This window comes from Brassica napus, chromosome A7 (assembly GCF_020379485.1).
Source record: "Brassica napus cultivar Da-Ae chromosome A7, Da-Ae, whole genome shotgun sequence".
NCBI lineage: Eukaryota > Viridiplantae > Streptophyta > Magnoliopsida > Brassicales > Brassicaceae > Brassica > Brassica napus.
This window is the reverse complement of record NC_063440.1, coordinates 14,658,667-14,683,022: the sequence shown is the minus strand read 5'-3', so window position 1 is coordinate 14,683,022 and position 24,356 is coordinate 14,658,667. Positions and strand designations below refer to the sequence as shown.

At 35.4% G+C, this 24,356-nt stretch overlaps 5 protein-coding genes across 11 annotated transcripts; 3 read left to right on the top strand and 2 right to left on the bottom strand.

The window, feature by feature from the left end:
- Window positions 1-1,811: 1,811 nt before the first annotated feature.
- LOC106358437 lies at window positions 1,812-2,787 on the top strand. Its single transcript, XM_013798235.3, has 2 exons — window positions 1,812-2,039; window positions 2,250-2,787. Exons 1-2 carry the CDS (start codon window positions 1,904-1,906, stop codon window positions 2,603-2,605), a joined length of 492 nt encoding a protein of 163 aa, XP_013653689.1. The 5' UTR covers window positions 1,812-1,903; the 3' UTR covers window positions 2,606-2,787.
- A 3,934-nt stretch (window positions 2,788-6,721) lies between these two features.
- LOC106396422 (OVARIAN TUMOR DOMAIN-containing deubiquitinating enzyme 6) lies at window positions 6,722-9,870 on the top strand. Of its 6 annotated transcripts, none has more exons than XM_048736853.1 (9): window positions 6,722-7,275; window positions 7,436-8,117; window positions 8,208-8,369; window positions 8,600-8,677; window positions 8,765-8,843; window positions 8,927-9,072; window positions 9,141-9,206; window positions 9,289-9,463; window positions 9,544-9,870. In XM_048736853.1, exons 2-9 carry the CDS (start codon window positions 7,572-7,574, stop codon window positions 9,744-9,746), a joined length of 1,455 nt encoding a protein of 484 aa, XP_048592810.1. In that variant the 5' UTR covers window positions 6,722-7,275; window positions 7,436-7,571; the 3' UTR covers window positions 9,747-9,870. The 6 variants fall into 6 exon arrangements, with proteins under 6 accessions (XP_048592810.1, XP_013692261.2, XP_013692262.2 ...); XM_013836807.3 differs by having other exon boundaries at window positions 9,541-9,870; XM_013836808.3 differs by having other exon boundaries at window positions 7,426-8,117.
- Window positions 9,871-12,668: 2,798 nt separating this feature from the next.
- LOC106356537 (NAC domain-containing protein 40) lies at window positions 12,669-14,391 on the top strand. 2 transcript variants are annotated; one of them, XM_013796276.3, is made up of 3 exons: window positions 12,669-13,081; window positions 13,283-13,746; window positions 13,861-14,391. In XM_013796276.3, exons 1-3 carry the CDS (start codon window positions 12,901-12,903, stop codon window positions 14,245-14,247), a joined length of 1,032 nt encoding a protein of 343 aa, XP_013651730.1. In that variant the 5' UTR covers window positions 12,669-12,900; the 3' UTR covers window positions 14,248-14,391. The 2 variants fall into 2 exon arrangements, with proteins under 2 accessions (XP_013651730.1, XP_013651729.1); XM_013796275.3 differs by having other exon boundaries at window positions 12,728-13,081; window positions 13,855-14,391.
- Window positions 14,392-20,645: 6,254 nt separating this feature from the next.
- LOC111199373 lies at window positions 20,646-21,890 on the bottom strand. Its single transcript, XM_022689395.2, has 2 exons — window positions 21,425-21,890; window positions 20,646-21,231 (listed from the first exon to the last, which is right to left on the bottom strand). Exons 1-2 carry the CDS (start codon window positions 21,662-21,664, stop codon window positions 20,899-20,901), a joined length of 573 nt encoding a protein of 190 aa, XP_022545116.1. The 5' UTR covers window positions 21,665-21,890; the 3' UTR covers window positions 20,646-20,898.
- A 1,034-nt stretch (window positions 21,891-22,924) lies between these two features.
- On the bottom strand, window positions 22,925-23,836 carry LOC106390827 (NDR1/HIN1-like protein 10). Its single transcript, XM_013831361.3, has one exon. It carries the CDS (start codon window positions 23,834-23,836, stop codon window positions 23,123-23,125), a length of 714 nt encoding a protein of 237 aa, XP_013686815.2. The 3' UTR covers window positions 22,925-23,122.
- Window positions 23,837-24,356: the final 520 nt, after the last annotated feature.

Here is a 24,356-nt window from a genome sequence, read left to right as displayed (position 1 = left end):
CTTTAAGTAACATTTCATTACTAATTACAAAATTAGTTGAAAATATTTATATTCAGTTTTTGAAAATTTAGATCTTTTTTTCAAGAGATTTGTTAGAATTTTTTTTTTTTTTAAATAAAAGATATTATGATTAAAGTAGTTAAAATATTATGTATATTAGCATTAGTGATATACATTTAATATAAAATTTAAATGATGGTCCAAATAAAAATATCAATCATCAAAAAATCATGATTTTTATTTTATTAGAAAATAAATTTGAAAAAATTAAAATTAAAATAAATATGTATTTCTAACAAAATCATTAAAAATTATTAGTAAATGTATTTGTGAAATTAATTAATTTCATTTTATTTAAATTTTCGTTTATAAACCAAAACTATATTCAATTTTAATTTCTAATTATATTTTATGATAATTTAAATTAAAACTAACTAATTTTTGAAAGTAAATTTAAAAAGATTCTAAGAAGATTTTAAAAAGATTTTGTTAGAACATTTTAAATATATTCATTTGAATTTCAAATAAAATGATAAAGATATTAAAAGATATAATAATGAACTTATGTAAAATATGATATTTTCTAGGAATGGTCCAAACTAAAAAAATCACACATGAAAAGAAGTCATGACTTCTATTTTAATATTAGGGGTGGGCGTTCGGGTACCTGTTCGGGTTCGGGTCGGGTATTTCGGATTTTTGGGTATTTCGGTATAGAGGTGTAGGACCCGTTCGGGTATTTCTATACTTCGGGTCGGGTTCGGGTATTTTTAGTTCGGTTTCGATTATTTCGGATCGGGTTCGGATATTTAGATTTTGAAAAAAAAAAAAAAATTTCATTTCTTAAATTTCTTGTATTTAAGAATATAAATTTTACTTAACTTTTTTTTTATTTTTAATAGATTAAATGGTTAATAGATTTGGACATAACATTTTAAAACTAAAAATGCATTAATTTAGTTATTGTTTTAAAATTTTGGATGTAACTTTTTGTTAATTTTTGAAATAAAAAAACTTGACATGCTTTTTAAGTAAGTACCAAATAATTTTTTCCGTAATTGCATGTATATCATATGAACTTAAAGTATGTGTAGTATTAATATAAATATTTTATATAAAATAAGAGATGTAAACTAGAAATATAAGGTTAATTATACATATGTTCGGTTATCTTCGGATATCCATTCGGGTTCGGATATTATCCATTCGGGTTCGGGTATCCAATCTCTCCTAATTCATTACCCGTTCGGGTATTTTGCTACTTCGGTTCAGATTTCGGTTCGGGTTTTTCGGATCGGGTTCGGGTGCCACTTCGGATATCGGGTAAAGTGCGCACCCCTATTTAATATATAAGATTGTTATACTAAAATTACTAGATATTTTTATTATTAAAAATAATATTAGCTATTTTGCCTTACTCCCCTATTACGCTAAGCACGACACTGTAGCCAGCCACAGAGATCGGTTTTTCAAATCGAGGATGAAACATTTCCTTTGACCTCCAAATATTTTGGAAGTTATATATATAACTATAGGCTTCCAACTTATAGAAATTGTTTTTTTGCTGAGGTTTTTGAAAAATGTTTATAACTCCCAAAATTTCAGATCCCACTTTGTATATCAACCAGCTATATTAAATTTAAATCTAATATCAAAAAACTCAGATCCCACTTTGCATATCAACCAGCTATATTAAATTTAAATCTAATATCAGGGGGATAAGATTTTAGATACACATTCATTTAACGCCAAACCAACTACCATGCTCGTTTTTTGGGTCCCATTCAGTAATGAAGCAACTGTAAAACTTGTGATAGTCCTTGTATCGTAAAAATATCTCTATTTACTTTATATATACACATATTTCTTGATAGTGTTCCTCAAGAGATCTATCCCTTCTCCAATGGCTATGCAGTTAAGTTTCCTACCTTTGTTCCTTTTCACGGCCGCTTTGATCTCACCCTCCCTCGTGGTCTCGGTTTCGGTAGTCGAAGGAAAAGTCTCTTGTTACGACTGTCCCAGTGATTACGATTATTCAGGTCAATTTACTACTAACCCTAAACTATTAGACAATTTTTAGTTCGTCTTTTAAAATGTTTAACTTGTACTATAGCACAAAAGGAAATAGAACTTTTTTTGTTTTGAAATTCAAAAGGAAATAGAACTTAAGTGACAGGAGACATTGTTATAATGAACAGTAACTCTTCTTGTCATTCAATTTGTGACTAGACTTTATATCTTCTTTTCAGGAATCATGATCAGCGTTAGTTGTAGCCACTCCAAGACGCGTTTCACCGTCTCAACCGACAAGAAGGGCGAGTTTATGTCGGAACTTCCCTCGAGAGTTAAATCGGATTGCGAAGCGAAGCTCCAAGGTAGCTTCAAGCAACTTTATGCTTCCAAAAAGAACATTATGTCGAAGATTGTTAAGCTCGAAGGTGACAAATATGTTCTCTCTTCGAAGTTGATCTTCTTGAAATCATGTCCAAGAAACCTCAGATCTTTCAGTTCGTCCAAGACCGTTGATTTGCCTGTTCCTCCGGAGTGGGGGCTGGCTCCCACGAGCTATTATCTTCCATTCTTCCCCATCATCGGTATCCCATAAGATGCACCGTTTAAACAAATCTTTTGCGGCTCATGTAATATTTAATAATGTAAGTGCAAAGACATGTATTTATCTTAGCTGTCTTTTTAAGTCCATGCCTGAACTGAAGTTTGTGTGTGATATTAGTGTACGAAGGTGGTTGATGTTTTCTTTTTATATATGAAGCATAATTTAGTAGTAAACCATTTTTGAAAATGTACCAACGACGAGTTGGTCTATTGATCAAAATTTCAAAATTTTGGGCCATCTGTACTGGGATTTTAGAGGTCACATGTTTAAATTTCATTAGGAGTCTATTACCCAAAGAAGATTTAAACTAACTGATTTAGACCTCGTCATAAGAGAACATAAATGCGTAATGAATCCAAAACTTTCTATCCATTTGAAATGCTTAAAATGTACTGAGGTTTTATAACTACTAGGTGCTGAGACCCCGCGCAAGCGCGGGGCTGGTTACTTTGGATATTGGTGGGGCGGTATGATTTACGGGATGTTGGTGTTGTTTAAGATTTGTGCAAACTAAAGAATAAAATTTATCGGAAGTAAGACAACAAAATTGATCCTAGCTTTTGACGATTAACTCAAGTTAGAGACACCTCCCAAAACGGAAGGAAAATCCAAAAAGTATAATTAAGGTAAAATATAGAGAATGTAAAAAAGGCCTAAACATGAAACAGAAAGCGTGGAACAATGGAAAGGGGAAGAGAAGAAGATGAAGAAGCTTACCAACTTATTTACAGGTATATGAAATTAAAAAAACATATATTGTGACAGCGCAGCACCAACTTATTTGGGGATCCATATCAAGTTATCAACTCTGTATATATTCGTTGTTTGAGTAAATACTCAAAGTTTCAAACTACTTGCATTACAAAATTATTTTATTTTTTCAAAATACACATTGTTTGCTAGTACTTGTTAGGAAACTCAAGAACCGTAGTAGCATATATTAAAGCTACACTAATCTTCATCGCTAAGATCACACATTGTCTACATCCTCAACGTTAGGATATTCCAAGTAACACTTCTCCTCGTCTTCCTCGTCATGGGTTCCATCTTCATCTTGTAAACTCCAAGTAACCATCTTCCAAGACACTGCACTCCACTTCTCTTCCTTCTTTAGGCTTAGCGGTGGTCTGTGATAAAATCCAGCCGTTGGATTGAAACAGAGCTCTTATATTGGCTTTGTGGTTCATAAGAGTTTCAAGAATGGTGAAACTGGAAGCATCGTGGCGAGTGGCTCCCCTTCTAAGGAGATCTGCCCCCTGTGTGAAATAGTTTAACAAAACATAAAGATTAAAATAGTTTAACAAAACATAAACGAAGGTTGACGTTTTTACATTATGAAAAAGTAATTGTGGGTTTAAAATGTTTGGGCTCAAATTATGTTGGGCTCTATGTCTAAAACATGATTTGAACTTAAAAACTGAAAATAAAAAAAAACGTTAGGTTATCTTTCTTTTTTTTTTCTCCGTCGTCGGGACAGCATCACCTGTGGGATCCCAGGCATGATTAGAGCTTAAGTTTGTGAGATTGGGGAGCGATAATAGTGTGATGCGTTATTGAAGAGGAGTTTACTTACATCAGTTAGGCTTCGTCCGCAGCATTCCATTGTCGTTAGTCCTCGGGTGCTTCCTCATCGTCGGAATCTGCAAAAGAAAAGGTTTTAATTTGTTAAGTAAGATGTCTTTTATTTCTTTTAGATTCGGTTGCTAAAACATAATTCATTCAGTTTTCTTGTTTTGTTTGGAGATTGCAGGGATGAAACCGTAGATCACAGAATCATGTAAGAAAAACAGAAAAAAATCATTAGTTGTTCATAAAAAAACTCATAGACAAAACCAAAACAAAAAGATGAAGACACGTTTCATATATGAACAAAGAATAAGCAAAGCAGAGTTAAAGCGATAAAAAATAAGTTAGAAACAATCATCACCAGTTCATCAAGGAGGAGAATGGTGATGCCCATAAACTCTCCATTCTTGTTAATGTTCCTGGAATCCTAGAATCGGATGAGCCGACCAACAATGGACTGAGTGGACCTTCCAAGGTGGAGATAGTTGAAGGTGGAGTAGGGAACGGCGGCTGAAGCGGCTGAAGCAGATGGATAAGTCATTTTCGTGACGGATGTGAGAAAGTAAAGCGATCGGAAAACTGAGAAAGAAAAGTTTGAGACAAGATGGAGCTTTTACCTCGAGGGATTCTATAGATATGAGAGCTCTGAAGGCGTTAAAGGAGAAACTAAGCATTTGGTAGGCGCAAAACATGCGTAGAGCCTTAAAGATCGACCATAATAGTTGATTGCCGGAAGGGGAATCGCAAGCGACGAAGGAGATGGTGAAGATGACGGCTTCCCTAATCTTCTTAGCTTTGTCTGTATCACCACTTTGGGCAGATACAAAGCCTAATAAGCAGAAAATCAATAAGTCGAAAGCCCACTTTTTGTCGAAGTCCATTCGTTACCCATCAATTTAAAAAAAAAAAAAAAGAGGTGGGGTCCACAATGTTATATTAGTTTCTGACCTTTATAATATATATTAGTTTCGGCCATCAATGAACAAAGTATCCTTTAGTGCAGTGGTATAATTATGAGTGCTTATATCTCAATAACCCGGGTTCGAGCCACATATTTGACTTTTTTCACACTTTTAAAAAGTGGGACCCACAGACCGCTGACGTGTCGCATCAGGAGGAGAGAAACTCTCCTATTATATAATAAATTTTAAAATAAACACGCTTAGAGCAGCATTATTGAATGAACATGAGTTTCCAATAAGGGAAATTGCACCCTATATATATGAAAAAAATATAAATACACTAACTAACCAAAATTTCCCCATCTCTCTTACTTTCTCTTCCTATCTCTCTCTACTCTCTCTCCCAAAATCTAATTTTTCATTTTTTTTTTGGTTATTTGGTAAATAAGCCCTTCCAACAATTGTTATATTATTAAGAGCCCTATTATTAAAAATAAAATAAAAAATAAGAAAGAGATGAAGCAAGAGTATCTTAAACTGAACTTCCCAGAACCTGTTTAGAACTTCAATTGCTTATCTTTCGTTTTTCATTGGTTTTATTTTCTAGTTTTAATTAAGTTATTATAGTTATATAATAAAGTTATCGTGAAATATTAATACGTTTTAGCTCAGATACCCAAATTCGATCTCTCTATCCGATAATGCGGCTCTTACTTCTCAAGTAGCACTCTTCATTGCTATCTCATCATGATTTCACTACTTTACTTTCCATACATGTCATATATTTTAAAATATAGTAATGATAACTGTGGAAGTCCAAACTCAAATAATTAAATTTGATTAAATAAATTTAAGGAAATAAAAAATTGTAAGTTAGAATCATAAGATAGAAGATCCAAAGATAATTTTCGTTACTGTTTAGATAAGCTTTTCGAACAAAACGTTGTTTACTTGAGCTTTCTATAAACGATATGTCGACAAAAATTGTTGGGTGTTTCTGATAGGTAAAAGTTATCTATTCTTCTATCTTCTTTTTCTATTTTTATAGATGTGTCTCTAGGAGAGTCTATACTCTTATATTCATAGAGATTTATTCATATCTTCTTTCTTTTTTTTTGTCGACTTTCGGACGACAATGGACCAGTCCGATGGCCCTTAAACCCCCACTAAAAGGAAAGCCTCAACTAGGAAGCGGGGAGGGGTCCCTAACGCCAAGGTCCCTAAGGGAGTACTCTCACGCAGCTTGGCCTTATTTTTCTTTGTCTATTCTTACAAAAAAAAAAATTCTTCAGCCTTTAACAAGCTGGAAATTTGGCTAAGCCTAAAACTAAAGGTCTAGCACCTCTCCCATTGGAGAGTCAACTTGTTACCTTAGACTATTTCCAATGTATTTTGCTATTTTTATCTCTAAAATAAAAGAACTCTATAACGGAGATGAGATATGGTCCAATGTATTCCTCTAAAATAACAATCTCTAAATGTAAAGTAAAAAATAGATGAATTATATTTCTTCCTCTATAAATAGAGGAAAAAATAAAGATCTTTATTATAGAGAAAAAAATAGAGATGAGTTGGAGCAATTTTACCTCTAAATACTATTATAGAAGTAGAAATAGCTATGAGTTTGAGATGCTCTTAAGCTTGACCGTTGCATGTTCCAAGTCCACCACTTAAGTCTAACGTTGGCTGAGATGATTTTCTGCAATCTGGTTTGTATACCTCAAACAGACATGGCTTTGTCGATCAAACCCCAACTTGGTCAATCGGACGCATTTTTTCTATCAATTTACTAGTATTGATTTATAACCATTAATACTGTTAATTACAGAAAATAGCTAGAAAACTCTATTTAGTACTATTTGAAAATTAATTAGTTGAAGAGCCTTGATGCATTCAAGCGGCCTTTGCTTACGTTGGAGAGAAACATCCATAGATGATGTGGACACGTGTGGACGCAGTAGAGAAGTCGCGTAGCTGAGTCCACGTCAGCACTCCGGCCGTCTCTCCCAACCCGAACACCACGGTTAACAAAAAAAAAAAAAAAAAAAAATCACTTATCATTCATTCTCAACAAGAGAATAATAATATAAATAGACACCTTCTTCTCGCGAAACCCTAATCTTCGATTTCCGCTGCGTTCTTCCGAATCTCCGTCGGATCTCAAATTCGTGTTCTCAGCTGCTGAAATCTCCGGTGAGTTGCTTCGATTTTACGCCTTTGATTGATTTTCATGTAAAATTGTTTTCAATTTGATCGATTAATCAATCACTTTCCGTGTGTCGATCGTGAGTAGTGAGATTGTGTAAAGATTGGGGAAAATTGATATTGATAGATGAATGGTAGGGGAATGCAGAGAAGGTTTTGCTGCGAGGTGGACAACGGCTGGAAGGAGTCGTCCCTCTCTCAAGGGATTGTCATCGTCGGCCCTAAAGCAAGAACCAGGGACAAACCTTGGGATCATCATCATCATCATCTCTAGATCTTTCATCATGGCTCGGATCTTGATTCAACGAGGAAGTTCTTCCAATCCAAGCCACCGCTCCTCTTCTGCTTCATCCTCTTCGTCCTCTGCCTCTGCCTCTGCCTCAGCAACAGAACCACCACCAGTGACTGTTTATGAAGATCAAGATGAGGTTACTGTACTTGAAGAACAAGGGGAGTGTTCTGATGCTAAGGATGTTTCACCACTCCCCAGTGATGAACCTTTGGATAGAGAAGAAGAAGAAGATGAAGAAGGTTTGATTGTTTCGGAGAACGCTGTTGTTGTTGTTGAAGGTGAAGGTGTAGATTGTGATTCTCCGGTTAGTGGTGTTGATGACCCTGATTCACCACCCTTACCTGTTCCTCCTCCACCGAAGCCTTGTTCTAATAGGAGATCGGTCTTGGGGAGTTTTGGTGATTTACAAATTGGAGCAGCGAGAAGAGGGGCTGGATCACATCCTTCTTCTCCAAGATCACAGAGTGAGAACGAAGGATATAACAGTTCTGATGAGCATACGCCATCTTTTACGCCCTCTCATGCAGGCTCTGGCTCGGTAAAGTGTTTTTCTTTTTCAGAGAAATATAAGTTTGAAACCGTTGGCTTTATTTTCAATTAATATATGTTTGGTTCACCGCTCTTATAGGAACGAGAACACCAGTTTGAAACCGAGATTAGACAATCGAAAGGCTTTGAAATTAGGCGTATGCTGGAAGATGGGAACTGTCTCTTTCGGGCTGTTGCAGATCAAGTATACGGGGACTCAGAGTCATACGACTTAACTAGACAAATGTGCATGGATTACATGGTAACTTGTATAATCTTTTTTAGCTTCCAACAGGATTAAAAAGTGACTTGCATTTGAGAATAGCACGTGGGAAAGATATATTGAACCAACAAAAATGAAGCTAGATTGTACCTTATATATAGGCTATTCACCATGCTTTCGCTTGATTTAGACGTAGCACAGAGGTAGTGGTTTTTAGTCTTGATGGTAACAATTGGTAGAACTTAGTGGTTTCATGATGGATGCTTTAGGAACACGAGAGGGATCACTTTTCTCAGTTCATAACTGAAGGCTTTACCTCTTACTTGAAGAGGAAAAGAAGAGACAAGGTGCTTTTGCTCTAATCCATGTCTCCACTTTGTATACTTTTCTGTCAAACAATCTGTTTGACACCTCTTTCACACAAATGGTAATAGGTCTATGGAAACAACGTGGAGATCCAAGCTTTGGCAGAAATGTATAATAGGCCTATCCACATTTACTCATATAGCACAGGTGCTGCAACTTGGATTGACATTGGAAAAAAATAGTTCTATACTGAAATGTATGTCAAGTCTAATGTTTTTTCTTTCATATAGAGCCTATCAACATATTTCAAGGGAGCTACAACACGGATACACCTCCTATAAGGCTGAGTTACCACCATGGGAATCATTACAATTCGTTGGTTGATCCACATCGGTTGACAGTTGGTGCAGGACTTGGATTTAGTAGCCTGACTGGGGTAAATATCGTTTCTTCTCTTCTTTGTTCAACTGTCCAAAAGAACGTACCTCAAATTAGAAATTACAGAGACAAGTGGACGGGGAGCAGGTGAAAGCTGCTATAAAGGCTCAGCAAGAACATCAGATTGATAATGCAAGTAACCCGTATCATCCATCTATATCAACCAAATCCGTCTTCGAGTGTGTGACTGCTTACGTATCTGTCTTTGTTCCAGGCGCTCATAGCAGAAGGGAGATATTACTCTGACCTTGAGCTTACTGAGAAGGAAATAGAACGATCTGTAATGGAAGCATCTCGTGCTGAGTATCTTATGGAACGGTCTAAACCACGAATTGGTCCCAAGGAATCATCCACCTCTAATGCTGGGACGTCGTCCTCTTCTGGAGCTAGTGAGTCTTATCTTTCTATTTGAAACCCTCTTTCTTTCACCTAGAAATTCTTGACACAAAATTGAAATTCTTGTAAGCAGGACCTTCAGGCAGTGATAGGAAACCAATCGAGAAGACGGTGCTGAGCAGCAGCATTGAGATGGTTTTGTCGATGGGGTTTAGCTACACGCAGGCCATTGAAGCTTATAGCATTTTTGGGGACGACGTTGACTCTATGGTCTGCTATGTACTGGAGACGAGCTGTGGCAGCAAAAACCGACGCAAAGGCAAAGCCACAGAATAGAGAATGTAACCTGAGTTGTTCCTGTATTGATATATAGAACCTACCAAGGAAGTACCAACGTGTGGGAGATTTAAAGTACACCCTTAAATCAAAATAATGAATAAACTTCCTGCATATTGGCATATATGTATGTGTCTTCTGTACTCTTAGTCCTGTTAGTTGAATAAGAGAGAACATTTTGAAAAAATAATTGGATGCTTACAACTCCCTCAAGACCCATGATTAATACAACCTGATTAATGTACTGAAAAGTGTCTCCATTGCGACAGACTTATCTAGCTTTCCTAGTTTAGGTAGTAGTATCATGTGCGGGAGAGCAAGAGAGAACATTGCATGCTTTTGCCAGGTCACTCCAAATTTTTGGAAAAAGATTATATACAAATAGATCCCAAAAATTTTTTTTAGGCTTTCAAATATATAAAATTATTTTTTATAGACAACCATATGACTTTTAAGCCGACCCTGATTACATGGGTCCGTCCACACAAGAAGTGGTGAGTATTCTTGGCAAGCTCTTCATGATGCACTTTCAGGGGCCACCAATTATCACTCGTGAAATAATAATACTCCATAAATATTAGTGTAAAGACGAATCCAATCCTGAAGAAGTTGTAAGACCATGATTAACTCATGTTCTTAGGGTGAGGTTCTTAGCTTCGGATAAGAACCATTTCTTAGCTTTTCTTAGTTTTTAGTTATGAAAAACTATGAATCGTCTCTTAAATAATCAAGCTCTCTTACTTTTATTGTGGATAATTAATCCAGTAAACAAGTTTTCTTACATTTTTTTTACACTTTTCTAAATTATCATCTGCTAAATTATCATCTTCATTTTTTTACAATGTCTCATCATTTTGTTGTGGATAATTAATCCACTAAGCAAGCTCTCTTACTTTTTTTTTCCTTCAAATTTATTTATATTAAAAAGGGATAGACCCAAGACCAAATCCAAATTACAACATATTTGTTTGCTATCAACAGTCTAGGATCCACCACAAGGATGGACTACACTTCAGGCTACACAATAGATGTTTAAACTTTCTCAAAGGAAATCAATGTCAAGAGCCATCCAGGAGCACTCGTAGCCACATAGGATTGATTCCATCGGATTGTCGTCACACTTTCCGCCATCAGATAAGCACATCTATTAGAGCTTCTAGATTCAAGTTTGCTTTTCCAACAATCAAACTTACCCAATAAATTTTTCAGTTCAAGATAAACTGAAGTAAAGGAAGGCCAAGCTTTTGGTCTTTCGATGACTTTCATCAAAACAACATCCTCTCCTGCCAATATAATTTTGTCAAAACGATGAGCAGCCATACAATCTAGGGTCCAGACCAAGGCTTGCAGCTTAGCTTCCTCAAAAGACGAGATCCCAGAAAAGGATCTCCTACTATGCAACAAGGATTCACCGTTACTGTCCCTGACAATCCACGCTGCACCCACAATCTGGTGCTTCTTAACCCACTTTACTCCAAAATTACATTTCACCCAATTATCAGGAGGTTTGGACCACTTCCTCTTCTGATTCCTTACAGATTCTTCATCTCTTTGTTCACCCTCCCTATCCAACTGTTAAGCCAAAAACCAAGTCGAAACTTCATCCAACATTTCGTCTACAATTTCCACAGGCCCATCTTCTTTCCCTTCAAACATAAATTTGTTTATATTCTTCCAGATAAGCCACATAATCCAAGGGTAACATCTTCTGATTTTCAAAGGAACTCTAATGTTCTTACTCATTTGAATAAGATAGTTGAAGTTCACCTACATAGATTCCTGATGAAAACCGTTCTTGGGTGCCGGAAAATTAGATAGAGCCCAAACTTGTCGTGCTACTTCACAAGTAAACAAGACATGGTTTGGAGTTTCCTCTTGTGTACCACAATGTTGGCATAGCATATCTACTTTCATTCCTCTACCCGACATAGAACTTGCTACAAGTATTGCATTCGACATAGTTTTCCACATAAAAGCTTGGATTTTAGGAGCAGTGAGAGAGTTCCAGATAGCTTCTTTAAGACAATTTATCGACGGTTGCATTGTTGCTTCTTGAAAAACATTCCTCAATCTTGATCTACAAGCCAGCCAATTACCTGTCTGGCCGTATACTCTCCACTTTTGTTATGCTTCCAACACCAGAAATTCTCATATGCCACAGCCATTTTAAGCTAGCAAGCTCTCTTACATCGACTATCTTTTCCTGCTGAAATGTTTTCCAACTTCCAAATTATGTTTTTTTTTCTGCTTCCGAAATAATGAAAATCTTTACCAAAAACAAAATATTTTCATATTTTAAAATATGGAAGAATCTAACATAAATTTCGAGTACATTGATCTATAAAAGGGATTTGTAAACTTGGAAGAGAAAGTACATTGATGTATAAAAGGGATTTGTAAACTTAGAAGAGAGATTTACTATCATTCACTATTGACTATAGAATCATGCAGGTTGAACGAGGGTTTACGGATCAATTTGTTGTACACTTACTCTATTATCAATAAACATTATCTTTGAACTATTTGTTTAGTTTTACTATTTTTCATGTCGTGCACTTGCTGGTGTATTTTTAAAAAAAAATTCGTGTTTTTCCTCTTGTAACTTTAAAAGAAAAACCAACAATTTAAAAACGAAAGTCTTCTTAAAAAAATTATCAAAAACAAAAAAAGTATTCATCATTTATAACATACGAAACAGTTAAAAAATCAATACTTATAGCAAAATCTATTCCGATCTTATTCAACAAAAAGAAAACTGATAACATAAAAAAGGTGGAATAAGCACATTTTGTTTTACACGGTAATAGAAAATTCTTTATTGAAAATACAGAGACTAATGAGGAAAAAAAAACAAAGAATAAATGAGAGAACTTCAAGACAGGGTTTAGTTTCCGTCCAACAATATACCACCACATCATCACTTTTGTCCTTTACCATCTCATCACACGCTTCCGTTATTCGTCCTTCCCACACAGTCATCTGCCACGTCATCATTTCCAATTGAAACCGCCAAAAATATCAAAAACACAAACCTTTACCCGAAGCAAAGTAGCAGCTGCTCCTCTCGCATTAATACTCATATGCTCTCCATGTTGAACCAAAAACGCAAAGCGTTATTCGTGTTCTTAAGAAGAAGAAAAAAAAATCAAGAAAAATGTCAAAAGAAGCTGAGATGTCCATCGCTGTATCGGCCTTGTTCCCTGGGTTCAGATTCTCTCCGACCGATGTGGAACTCATCTCGTATTACCTCCGTCGTAAAATCGAAGGTGACGAAAACTCTGTCGCAGTGATCGCCGAGGTCGAGATTTACAAGTTCGAGCCGTGGGACTTACCAGGTTTGTTTACCATTTTTAAATTTCTTTATAGTATGAGAAAAAGCTCTGTTTCATTGGTTATTGATATGTTCATGTAAACTACTTTTGTGTAACACCAAACCAATCATAACTAGTCGGTTTAAACCGGTTAACTCTAATAAACTTTTTTTTTTTTTTTTTGGTAAAAAATAAATGTTAAGAACTCTCTAATACACTAAACAGGAGAATCCAAGTTGAAATCGGAGAACGAGTGGTTTTACTTCTGTGCTAGGGGAAGAAAATATCCACACGGGTCACAGAGCCGGCGAGCTACAGAGCTAGGATACTGGAAAGCTACTGGTAAAGAGCGGAGCGTGAAAGCTGGGAACCAAATAGTTGGAACCAAGAGGACACTCGTCTTTCACATCGGTCGGGCTCCTCGGGGTGAAAGAACAGAGTGGATTATGCATGAATATTGTATCCACGGTGCATCTCAAGACGCGTTAGTGGTGTGCCGGTTAAGGAAAAATGCTGATTTTCGAGCCAGTTCGAGCCAGAGACAAATGGAGGATGGTCTAGTGCAAGACGATGACTACGTTGGTCAAACCGGTGGGTCTGAGAGGGAGAAGAAATCTTATTTGGTTGATGAACCTGAGCAGCTTCAGATATCAAATGGTGACATAGCAGAATCATCAAACGTTGTTGAGGTCAGATTCTTATTTTTTTTTTAAATGTTTTCCAGTTCTTTTTTTTTTTTGATATTTATGTTTTCGAAAGTTGATCCTAAACTTTAATTTGTAACTGAATCTCTTCAGTACCAGGATGACACCAACGATGATTGCTACGCCGAGATTCTGAACGATGATATAATAAAGCTAGACGAGGAGGCGGTGAAAGCAAACCAAGCATTTCGTCCAAATTATCCGACACAACATGAAACAATATTCACCGAGGCATCATCTAGTAAGCAGATGTCAGAATGTGGTACGAAGAAAGAATCAAAGCAAACAATGAATAGTTACGCTTTGTTCAGGATCAGGAACGACAGCACTGCCTCCTCCTCTGGCTGGAGAATTCCGAATCCTTTAACCCATATCAAGAAAGATGATACCCAAAGAGTGACAAAGAATGTTTTGGCTACTACTGTTTTCATGACTATATTAATGTCTGTCCTTTTTACTGTCCTAACAGGTAGGGACAGGGACTGAGTCTTATTCTAACTCAGACCTATGTGTACTTGTAATACGGAAACTTAATACTTTAGTAGTAACTTGTAACTAAACTTGTTTTGTATGTTTTTCTTTCCTCTACTTTTTGGGGGACCGAGTTATTAATTTTAGTGTTTGTAGATATTTCTTGCCGACTCATTACGAACGGTCTTGGCTTACAATACTACTCGTCTTTTAAATAGTTTGTTCTCCACCTTTCCTATACATAGACCAGCCAACAGCTGCCTTCGAATGTTGCAGACCATGAGTGGCTGATATTTATAGTAAGCTGAGTTGCCAACTTCGATCGCTCCAGTAACTGTACTAGACGAATGAGGGAAAATCGGTCTAGTCATATTGATAAGCAGTGCAGAGATCGAGAACCCAGCAGCATCTGCCTCAAGATGTTGTTTGTCTAACCCAGCCGCAAAGACTGTAGATTTCGATATGCTTACACATAAGCCAGAGACCGAGCAAAAGCTTCAAAAACTTCAAAAGTACAACCATAGATGAGGGAGAATCATTTGTGAAGACAGTCTGCAAAGCTAAGGCAAGTCAGCTTCAAGGACAGACATGATGGGTGGTAACCAATCGCCCGCTGAGCACAGCATAGTTGAGAAGCTTCGACAGGACATTACTGAAGATGACAAATAGATAAAGGGAAAGAGAGCATCATTGCCTTATGCCTCTAGAGCTAGAGAAAATACCTTCTAACTCTCCGTTAACTGAAACCGAGAATCCAGCAGTGTCTATACACCGCATTATCCAAGTCACAGAGAGGTCCCGGTAACCCATTGCTCGAAGAGTAACCTCTATGAAAGACCACTAAACAGTGTCAAACGCCTTGGAGATGTCTACCTTAATAGCAGCTCTTGATGATATCCCTTGTTTATGACAGTCTTTGAGTAGCTCCGTTGCTAACAATACATTTTTAAGAAGGAGACGCCCTTTAACATCACACTGATTCAACTCAATAGCAGAAGGGAGAGTGACCTTTAGCCTCATTGGAAATACTTTGTAGATGTCATTGCAACAGACAATGGGTCTATAGTCAGTCATATGCTCAACATCCGATATTTTGGGGACCAGAGATAACAATGTCTGCATTTGTACTCTTTTGGAGCAGGCCATATAGGAAAAAAAACTGAACTGCCACAAGAAAATCTCTACCCACCACTGGCCAAGCTTCCTTATAGAATTCAATTAGGTATCCATCTTGCTCTGGCGCTTTGTTTGATGATATAGAGAACAGCATCTTCAGTACTCGAGCACCTGTAGTCAACCACACCTAGCAAGTATTCAATAGTAGGTACTAGGCCCGGGCGTTCGGGTCTTCGTATCGGGTTTGGGCTGGTTCTTCTCGGGTCCAGGTCTTTCGAATATTTAGGATCTCAAAATGACACGAATACCTAAATCCCATCAAATTTAATCAAAATCTATCGTATATATCTAAAATTTTACAAAATAACTTAAAAAAAAACATTTTACACTCTAAATTTTACATATAAAACCTCAAATTACTTGAAAATGCTACAAAATAATACAAAGATTATAACAAAAAGATATTTCAACTAAATCATAAAAGAAAATATAGACAATAAAACACGAAAATCATAGTTTTGGATATTCATGTTTTTTAAGTCGGGCATGAATCGGTTCTTATCAGTTCGGGTCTATTCGGGTTAGTTCTTTTTGGTTATGGTTCGTTCAGGTAGAAGAATTTTTGACCCAATAGATACTAGTATATTTTCGGTTCGGTTTCGGTTCAGTTATTTTTGGGTAAAATGCTCAGGCCTAGTAGGTACCTCCAAATAATTTGGTTGAGCATTGAGAAATTTTTCAAAATGCAAGGCTGCTTCCGCTTTTATCTCCTTCACATCCTGAGAACCCTTCCATCAGCGGTTATAATCTGCATGATAGGTTCTTAGAGTTCCTATCTTGAGACTTTATGGTAAAACCAAGTCTTTCGATCCTTAATCCAAGAGACTTTTGAAAATAAAACTGATTTTCAATATCGGAGATGTGATACCAATGTTTCCAAGCATCAGATGCTTCTTCAAAAGTTTCTGTTGATGGACAGTTCATCTTTTCAGTTTGTTTACCACAGAGATCGTCATATGCATGTTTTACTCTGGCCGGGAGATCATCAAACCTCTCTCTATTCAGCTGATGGAGATCACACTTTAGGTTTTTTTTTAGCTTATTGTGGAAGAGCTTTAGAGCTGATCTTGAGTGATAAAGTGGGATATGATTACCCCAATTACTGGCCACTACCTCTAAAACCCGTGGATGACTTGCTACATGACTGGATAATTTGAAAGGTTTCATATTTTGATGTCAAAACTGGCCTTAGTTGCATAAGAAACATATATGGTCCAATACACCTCCAGCCTCAAATGTACTGAAAAACACTGGAAAATCATAGAGCCGCTTATTGTTCACCAGCACTTATCTTACTCATGTATTCCTTTTTTATACTATTTCTCTTTCCCAATAAAAATTTATGTACTTAGATCTACATAAACAAACACAAAATTTATTGTTGGATTCAATTGCTCTCTCTCGGCATATGCAATGAAATTTATTTTGAAGTGAATATCCCTTATATATTAATTGAGGAACATTTGAAAAGATGTAACCTCAATTTTGTATTAATTAAAAGAGGCCCCAATGCATAGATGGCACTCAATTAGGTAGTCAATTACATTCAATTGAAAAATAAGTAGGTCCACATTCGATTTTTATATGTTGTTAGATACATAAGATGGTCAAACTATATGATATAATGATATGATATGATATTTTCTTTCTTTAAATAAAACCTACGGAATTACCATAAATGACTAATATATATATGACAATTAATGAGTTTAATAATAAAGATTTGATAACAATGTATATCTCCTCCATCATTTTTTGTTTAATTTTATATTATTAAAATAAATTAAACAATCAAATTAGCTATAAAAATAAAATTTAGATTTTTTCGTATATGTTATATTTTGAATTTTTAAAAACGACAATAAATGAATAAAACTATTAAAATTATTATGTTAAAAATTAACGATCAATGGTTTAACATTTTTATTATAAGAAGATACACATGATTTTAAAACCATATGAGTAAAAAATATCATTTAATAATAAAATAAATATATATATATATATATTAAACACTATATACCATAAGATTACATAAATATTTTAATATTAAAACTTTCAATGAATTTTCAAGAACATTTATAAATTATAAACATATTAAAGATTTCAGATTAAAAAAATTTGTTATCGATGATTTAAATATTTTGTTATAAAACGATATGAACGATCATAGAACCGTATGATTATAAATTCTTATTTAATAAATAACTATATAAAATATACTATTCCTAGAAAAATAGGTTGGTCCATCTTAACTTATATTACACTTTTTATTAAACTAACTATCGAATTGATAAATAACGTACCAAAAAATGTTTTGCACTTTCCTTAAATAAAAGCTACGAAATTACCTAATATGATTAACGTATATGTGAAAATTAATTATAATGAATAATAAATATTTGATAACAATTTTTGTATCTTAGTTCTTTTTTAAATTTTATATTATTAAAATATATATAAAAATCACATTAAATATATAATAAAAACTTTTTTTTTGTCGTCAAAACATTTATAATTTTTCTTATATGTTATATTTTGAATTTTTCAAAACGTCTATAAATTATTAGAAATTTGAAGATCCCCACTCTGAAAATTTTGTGATCAATAGATTATTTTTTTTGTCATAATAAGTTACAAATGATCATAAAATTGTATTAATATGAACTTTTATTTAATATTATAAGAAGATACACATTATTTTAAAACCATATGAGTAAAAAATATCATTTAATAAAAAAACATATATATTTATATATATATATAGATTATACTATATACCATAAGATTACATAAATATTTTAATATTAAAACTTTCAATGAATTTTCAAAAACATTTATAAATTATAAACTTATTAAAGATTTCACATTGAAAATTTTGTTATCGATGAATTAAATATTCAGTTATAAAATGATATGAATGATCATAGAACTGTATGATTATAAATTCTCATTTAATAAATGACTATATAAAATATACTATTCTTAGAAAAATAGGTTGGTCAATCTTGACTTACATTATATTTTTTATTAAACTAACTATCGAATTGATAAATAATCTACCAAAATTGTTTTTGCACTTTCCTTAATTAGAAGCTACGAAATTACCTAATATGATTAACGTATATATGAAAATTAATTATTATGAATAATAAATATTTGATAACAATTTTGGTATCTTAGTTCTTTTTTTTTAATTTTATATTATTGAAAGATATTAAAAAATCACATTAAATATATAATAAAAACATTTATATTTTTTCTTATATGTTATATTTGAATTTTTCAAAACGTCTATATATTATTAGAAATTTGAATATTCGCACTCTGAAAATTTTGTGATCAATAAATTATTTTTTTGTTATAATAAGTTACAAATGATCATAAAATATAACGCATATGAATTTTTATTTAATAAATATTTAAACTAAATAATATATATATATAAACACTAATGATTTAAAGCAACAAAATTGGCTGATCAATTTAGTCGTCCAGTTGAAATCTTTCAAAAGTATGTGAAATACTAAAGTCAGTAAATATGGATTTAGAATAGTAGTTATATTTTACTAACCAAATACCGAAAAAAACCGAACCGAACCGAAACCAACCCGATATCCGGATTGAACACCCGTAATCCAAATGAAGCCAAACTATTGTTTCATTCTCCAAAATATAATAAAAATAATAACTTAATCCCGCGCAAGGCGCGGATCTTATCCTAGTACTTAAATATTTGAGGATTTTAACCATGTTATGCAGAGCTAAATAATTTTCTTTTCATTTGATATTACCTGAAACAGGAGATGGATATCGAGATGATTCCATGGAGTTCAGAGAAGTCAGAGGACCCTTCAATCGCAGACACCAATTGTAAGGAGTCAGATTCAAAGACCACCGTCCTCAATTGTAGATCGATAGCTTGCTCCATTGTCGAGCGCATTGCTAGTCCCTCCGCCACGAGAGACGAGATCACAAGTAACACTGTGAGAGTAAAATCTCTCATTCCTAACATGGCTGAAGGTCCACGCTATACCAGCAGCATTGAGTTCCTTCTTCCAGACCGCATCAGACCTGCAAATAACTCTGACTCTTGATGATCGAGGAAATTGTGATTTCCTGCATTTGGGAACCATAGCATGTTGGGCTTTTGCGTCACATGGATTCTGTGAATTCAGGTTTTTGGAAGATGAGGAGGTTCCTTGCTGACCAGATAGAAGAGATGATCCATGGAGCAAGGTGGCAATCGCTGAGTCCTGTTGGGGGGAGGACAATAGTCTTCAAGGCTAGTCTCCAGCCCATATCAAAGGAAGTATTTTGCATTGGATCAAAACCTCCTGCATAAGGTGCCAAATTTCCATTTCTCTTGTGCATAGGGACAATGGTAGAATAGGTGGAGGATAGATTCGGAACAAGCTATTAAAACTTTGTATGTCTCTGAAGCCCAAGCCTCCATCTCTTTTAGATTTCATAATTGTATCCCATGATATCAGTGACATTCCGTGCACTCCTGCCTTTGGATCCCACCAGAAACGGGTCAGAGCCGACTGGATTCTTTTACACAGTGATTCAGGAAGTTTGAAGCATTGCATCGATGACGGTCTTTCTTCAAGTCAATTATAGTAGACATTTAACATGTTGGGAAGCCAAGACCTCAACACAGATGACTCTACGAATCACATCAACTACGAAAAAAGGAATTAAGAATATGATTAAATGATTTCCTCTTCAAAGAGATCGGGGAAGACAACTAGGAGAGTCCATGGCCATATACGATGCACTAGATCATGATATCTAACACTTTTAGCCAATCCTATTAGGAAAAACTTGTTCCTCTGGAATAGCTTGTATACACACTCCACAGTGTTATTAGAAAACTTGTCTCTGAATTAACGAACGGTTCTAAATGCGTTTCAGAGAGACATATTCAAGATGACCCCTATTTAATACAGGATGGCATTGTAGCCATGATTTGGAGAATTTTTATCTCTCTCCCATTTCGATGAAGACATTTAATTGCAAGAGGTAATCAAGACAAGATGGTGATGAGATTTGGTATACCTAACAAAGGTAACTAATATAACAAGAGAATTATGTCCAAGTTATGAAAAAACCAAGTTATTGGTATGGAACTAAAAACAAAACAAAATGTGATTTAGGATTTACCAATCTCACATCGAGAATAAAAGAGGACAAGTATTAATATATAAGAGACATATGTCATTCAAACTATTAAAAAAGACCACGTGGTTTAATTTGAAGTAGAAACTAAAAGCTAGTGTTGGTCCCTTTATCACTTTCTGAATTAGAATGTAGGATTTCAAGCAGAAATCTAAAAAAAATACTGTTACTACTAACTATTTCTTCAAGTTATTATGTAATAAAAAAGCCAAGCAAAAAAATGTTTTATGTTGAATACCATGCAATGAGGTTGTTGAATAAATAAGACATATGTTAGTAAAAACATAAAAGAAAACGTTGACATAGATTCTAATCAATGACTTGACAGGGTTTTGAAACTATAGCTTTCAAGTCGTTCAAAATAGGACAAGTCACGACTAAACTATTCTTCAAGATCCCAAATTTGCCTAGAATATTTACATGCGCAACAACTTTCATCGAACCGTCCCTCATCCCCAAGCTCCCATTAGTCTTATTGATTGTTACGACCGCTGTCCACGGGGTACGTTCATGTGGCTTTTGTAGCGTGCTCTGCAAGAAAACACTCTCTGACTGGAAAATTCCTTCGATCTGTACGTCTACACTCATCTTGCTGTAGTATATGTCTGTCGTATAGCTTGGGTTGGTCGATGACAGATTCACCTGTTTTGATAGATAACAAGATTTTTAATTTGATTAAACAGTGTCTTGGATAACCAAATCGTACCAAACCAGATAAGTTTTGGTTAGACTGCTATTCTTTGTAATAGAAAAACGAATCGGAAAATCAAAGGTTGGACAGTTTAGTTGTGTTTGGGAGTTGAATGAGGCTAACAAAAAGAATCAAAACGCTTACCACCAAACTTGAGTTTGAAACGGGATCAACGGAGAGGTCGTCAAGCATGAACTGTGGAACAGGCGGATGGATAAGGGTCAAGATGACGACAAGCCCAAGTAGTAGTAAACCCACTGCGGCACAAGACCAGACTAGTATTTTTTGTTCTCGTTTTTGTTGGATGTCTTCATAACTTACGCTTAACGATGCGCCTTCTTCCAGCTTCCTCGTTGGTTTTTTTTTGGCAAAAAGCTTCCACATTGTTTAGATCCTTAAGTCAGCTAACTTCTTAATTCTTATTGAACTTTGTGTAGTTTTTGAAGTAATAACTATGACACGCTGATTTATATAGAGACTCAGAAGCTTTAGAGAGTAGAGGAGGATGATGATGAAGGAAATCTTCTAAAATCAAGACTTTAAAAGAGAACTATATTGTAAAAACGGAAAACCTAGGGTTTTGGAAATTTACTAAAATCAAGATTTGAAATAATTATGTAAATATGAAATTGTTTAGTTAACATACGAATTATACATATGCAAACTTAATAAACTAAATAATAATTAGACACATGGATGCATTATAACACTTGTCCTGGTGCATCAAAATCACAAGTCCAGGATGACGGAAGCTCACTACCTCTGCAGGACCTGCTCGAGCACATCATTTTGTTAGTAACTCTGTTTCTGTGTCAGGTTTGGCACATCACTACCTCTGCAGGACCTGAACCGAATGAGCATCTCTCTGTAAGTATTTTTCTGAGTTTTGGATTATGAGATAAACTTACTAGTCTATTATAAAATGGAAAATAGAGCAAGGTTGAATCATTTCTTATTACAAACTCTATTTTATAGAGAAATATGGAGTATGGTTAGAAATGCTCCCATAAATCTTATAGAACCCTCTTTAAGAGGCAGTGTATAAATTTTGAGGGTAAAAGATGATGAAATAATGCAGAAAGATAGACATATAACCCCACCAGCAACTACTTGTTCAAATATGCTAGAAAGCTAAAGACAGTGGTTACAAATCAAACGAATCCAGCATATACAGCAAAATAAAGGAAAGATCCTGGAATCTTACCAAAGCAACCAGAACCATTCAGAAAACATTATCCCTTAACTCATGGTCTCTTACTCACCAATCCAAAACAACAGTAGCACTGTTCGAAAGAGATGTATACGAAATTCAGAAGCAAGCAGCATATCCATATAGTAAATATAATTAAAACACAGAACAATGTATCATGACCACAACTAGAGTCACCAAGAACATGGCCTTGCAACAAAATAACAACTCCAGCAAAAAAAAAAAACATACTTGACTAAGAAATCAGTAATTACCCACAATTTCTCAGCCTTCTCCAACAAGACTAAGCATATCCCTATTGGCTATTACTTAATCTAACGATCCAACTTGATACATTGTCAAAGCAACTGACTCTAAAATAAGAACTCAATAGACCCAAAATCATTCCATAGACCGTTCAAGTTTGATTATCTTCAACCATGCCACACAATCTATTAAGATAAGAAATAGAATCATCTTTTAACAATGAAACAGAGAATCATTCATCATCAACAAAATAAGACATTATCTGAAAATTTCTTTTGTTTCAATACCATCGTCGATTTATACATTCAATAACCGCAGGAATTGGTTAAAACCAGACCCTAAAATTGTAAAAATATCCCTAAAGGTAATTCTTGATTCCAAATAACTCAATAAGAATTGCATCTCTTCCCCGACCCAACCATCTTCCCCGAACTACTACTCCCCGTAACACCAACCGCCACGTCATCACAGTAAACCCTGACGTACCTCCTCCTCCGGTACACTCCATACCGGAAACTAACCACAGAGACCATCCTCAAATCGAACTCCACGCTTCCTTTCTCCGCTCTCTCTTTCCCGATCGAATCGGCCAGCTTTCCCTCCACGTAGGTCCCGGAGACGGAGAGCGTCGCGTTGATCGGGGTCTGATCCTTGGTCCCCTGGTCGAACGGCTGCAACCGCGTCTCGGAGAGGGAATCGTCGCCGTAGTAGACGGCGCAGAGGACGGTGTCGTAGTAGAGCGACATCTTGGAGTTAGGGTTTAGGAACTGGAGGCGGAGGTCCCAGCTTCCGGTGAGCTGGTTGTTGGAGACGTTGAAGTCGGAGACGGAGAGGGAGGTGATGTAGACGGTGGGGAGCTGGGGGCGGACGACGAGGAGGAAGATGAAGAGGATGAGGCCGAAGAAGAGGATGGAGACCATCAGGGCTATGAAGAGGCGGCGGATTAGGAGGGCGCGTGGATCGGGGTGAGGCGCGTGGTAGTTTTGGTATGGGTAGGCGTTGGGAGGGTAACCGTTGGCGGATGCGGGGGGTTGTTGATTCGGGTAAGGGTACGGGTATGGATACCCTGTGGCGGGTCTGGGGTTCGGGTCTTGCTGCATAGCCTTTGATTTAGGGATTCGGAGAGACACTAGAGAATCTGATTTGATTTTTTTTGTGAGGAAGAAGAATGAAGAAGAGAAAGTGTGTTGGTAATTAGAAGCGAGAAAGGCAAGGAACCCGAAAAAGGAAATGGATATTTTTTTTACGCGGTTTCTAAAATTATTTGGTGTCATTAAATTTGGAGTGTTATATAAGTTTTTTTTTTACAGAAAGCTATATTATTATTCATAAAATTATTTGGTGTCATTAAATTTGTTATATAAGTTTCTTTTTTCTACAGGAAACTATACTATTCCTAATAAGATTTAAAATCCAGAAACTAACTGTAGATGGAAATCAATCAACATAAACGATATCTGAAATCAGAATCCGTGCACTTTTATTAGCCATTGTGTTTTATGCTTTGAGAATATATTGAATAACAAAATTTGAAAAAAAATCCTTACAGCGTAAAAATTCTTCTATAAACAGTGTTTTGAAACCCGACTCGGACCCGCGGTTGAACCGGTAAACCCGGTG

Excerpts from the sequence above, each read along its gene's own strand:
- LOC106358437 (XM_013798235.3), top strand. The coding sequence starts at position 1,904 with ATGGCTATGCAGTTAAGTTTCCTACCTTTGTTCCTTTTCACGGCCGCT. Across the intron at positions 2,040-2,249 it reads CAGTGATTACGATTATTCAG|GAATCATGATCAGCGTTAGT; the intron begins GTCAATTTACTA and ends TCTTCTTTTCAG.
- LOC106396422 (XM_048736851.1), top strand. The coding sequence starts at position 7,419 with ATGGTAGGGGAATGCAGAGAAGGTTTTGCTGCGAGGTGGACAACGGCT. Across the intron at positions 8,844-8,926 it reads CATTTACTCATATAGCACAG|AGCCTATCAACATATTTCAA; the intron begins GTGCTGCAACTT and ends TCTTTCATATAG. Across the intron at positions 9,464-9,540 it reads GTCGTCCTCTTCTGGAGCTA|CAGGACCTTCAGGCAGTGAT; the intron begins GTGAGTCTTATC and ends AATTCTTGTAAG.
- LOC106356537 (XM_013796275.3), top strand. The coding sequence starts at position 12,901 with ATGTCAAAAGAAGCTGAGATGTCCATCGCTGTATCGGCCTTGTTCCCT. Across the intron at positions 13,082-13,282 it reads CGAGCCGTGGGACTTACCAG|GAGAATCCAAGTTGAAATCG; the intron begins GTTTGTTTACCA and ends TACACTAAACAG. Across the intron at positions 13,747-13,854 it reads AATCATCAAACGTTGTTGAG|TACCAGGATGACACCAACGA; the intron begins GTCAGATTCTTA and ends GAATCTCTTCAG.
- LOC111199373 (XM_022689395.2), bottom strand. The coding sequence starts at position 21,664 with ATGTGGAAGCTTTTTGCCAAAAAAAAACCAACGAGGAAGCTGGAAGAA. Across the intron at positions 21,232-21,424 it reads TTTCAAACTCAAGTTTGGTG|GTGAATCTGTCATCGACCAA; the intron begins GTAAGCGTTTTG and ends CTATCAAAACAG.
- LOC106390827 (XM_013831361.3), bottom strand. The coding sequence starts at position 23,836 with ATGCAGCAAGACCCGAACCCCAGACCCGCCACAGGGTATCCATACCCG.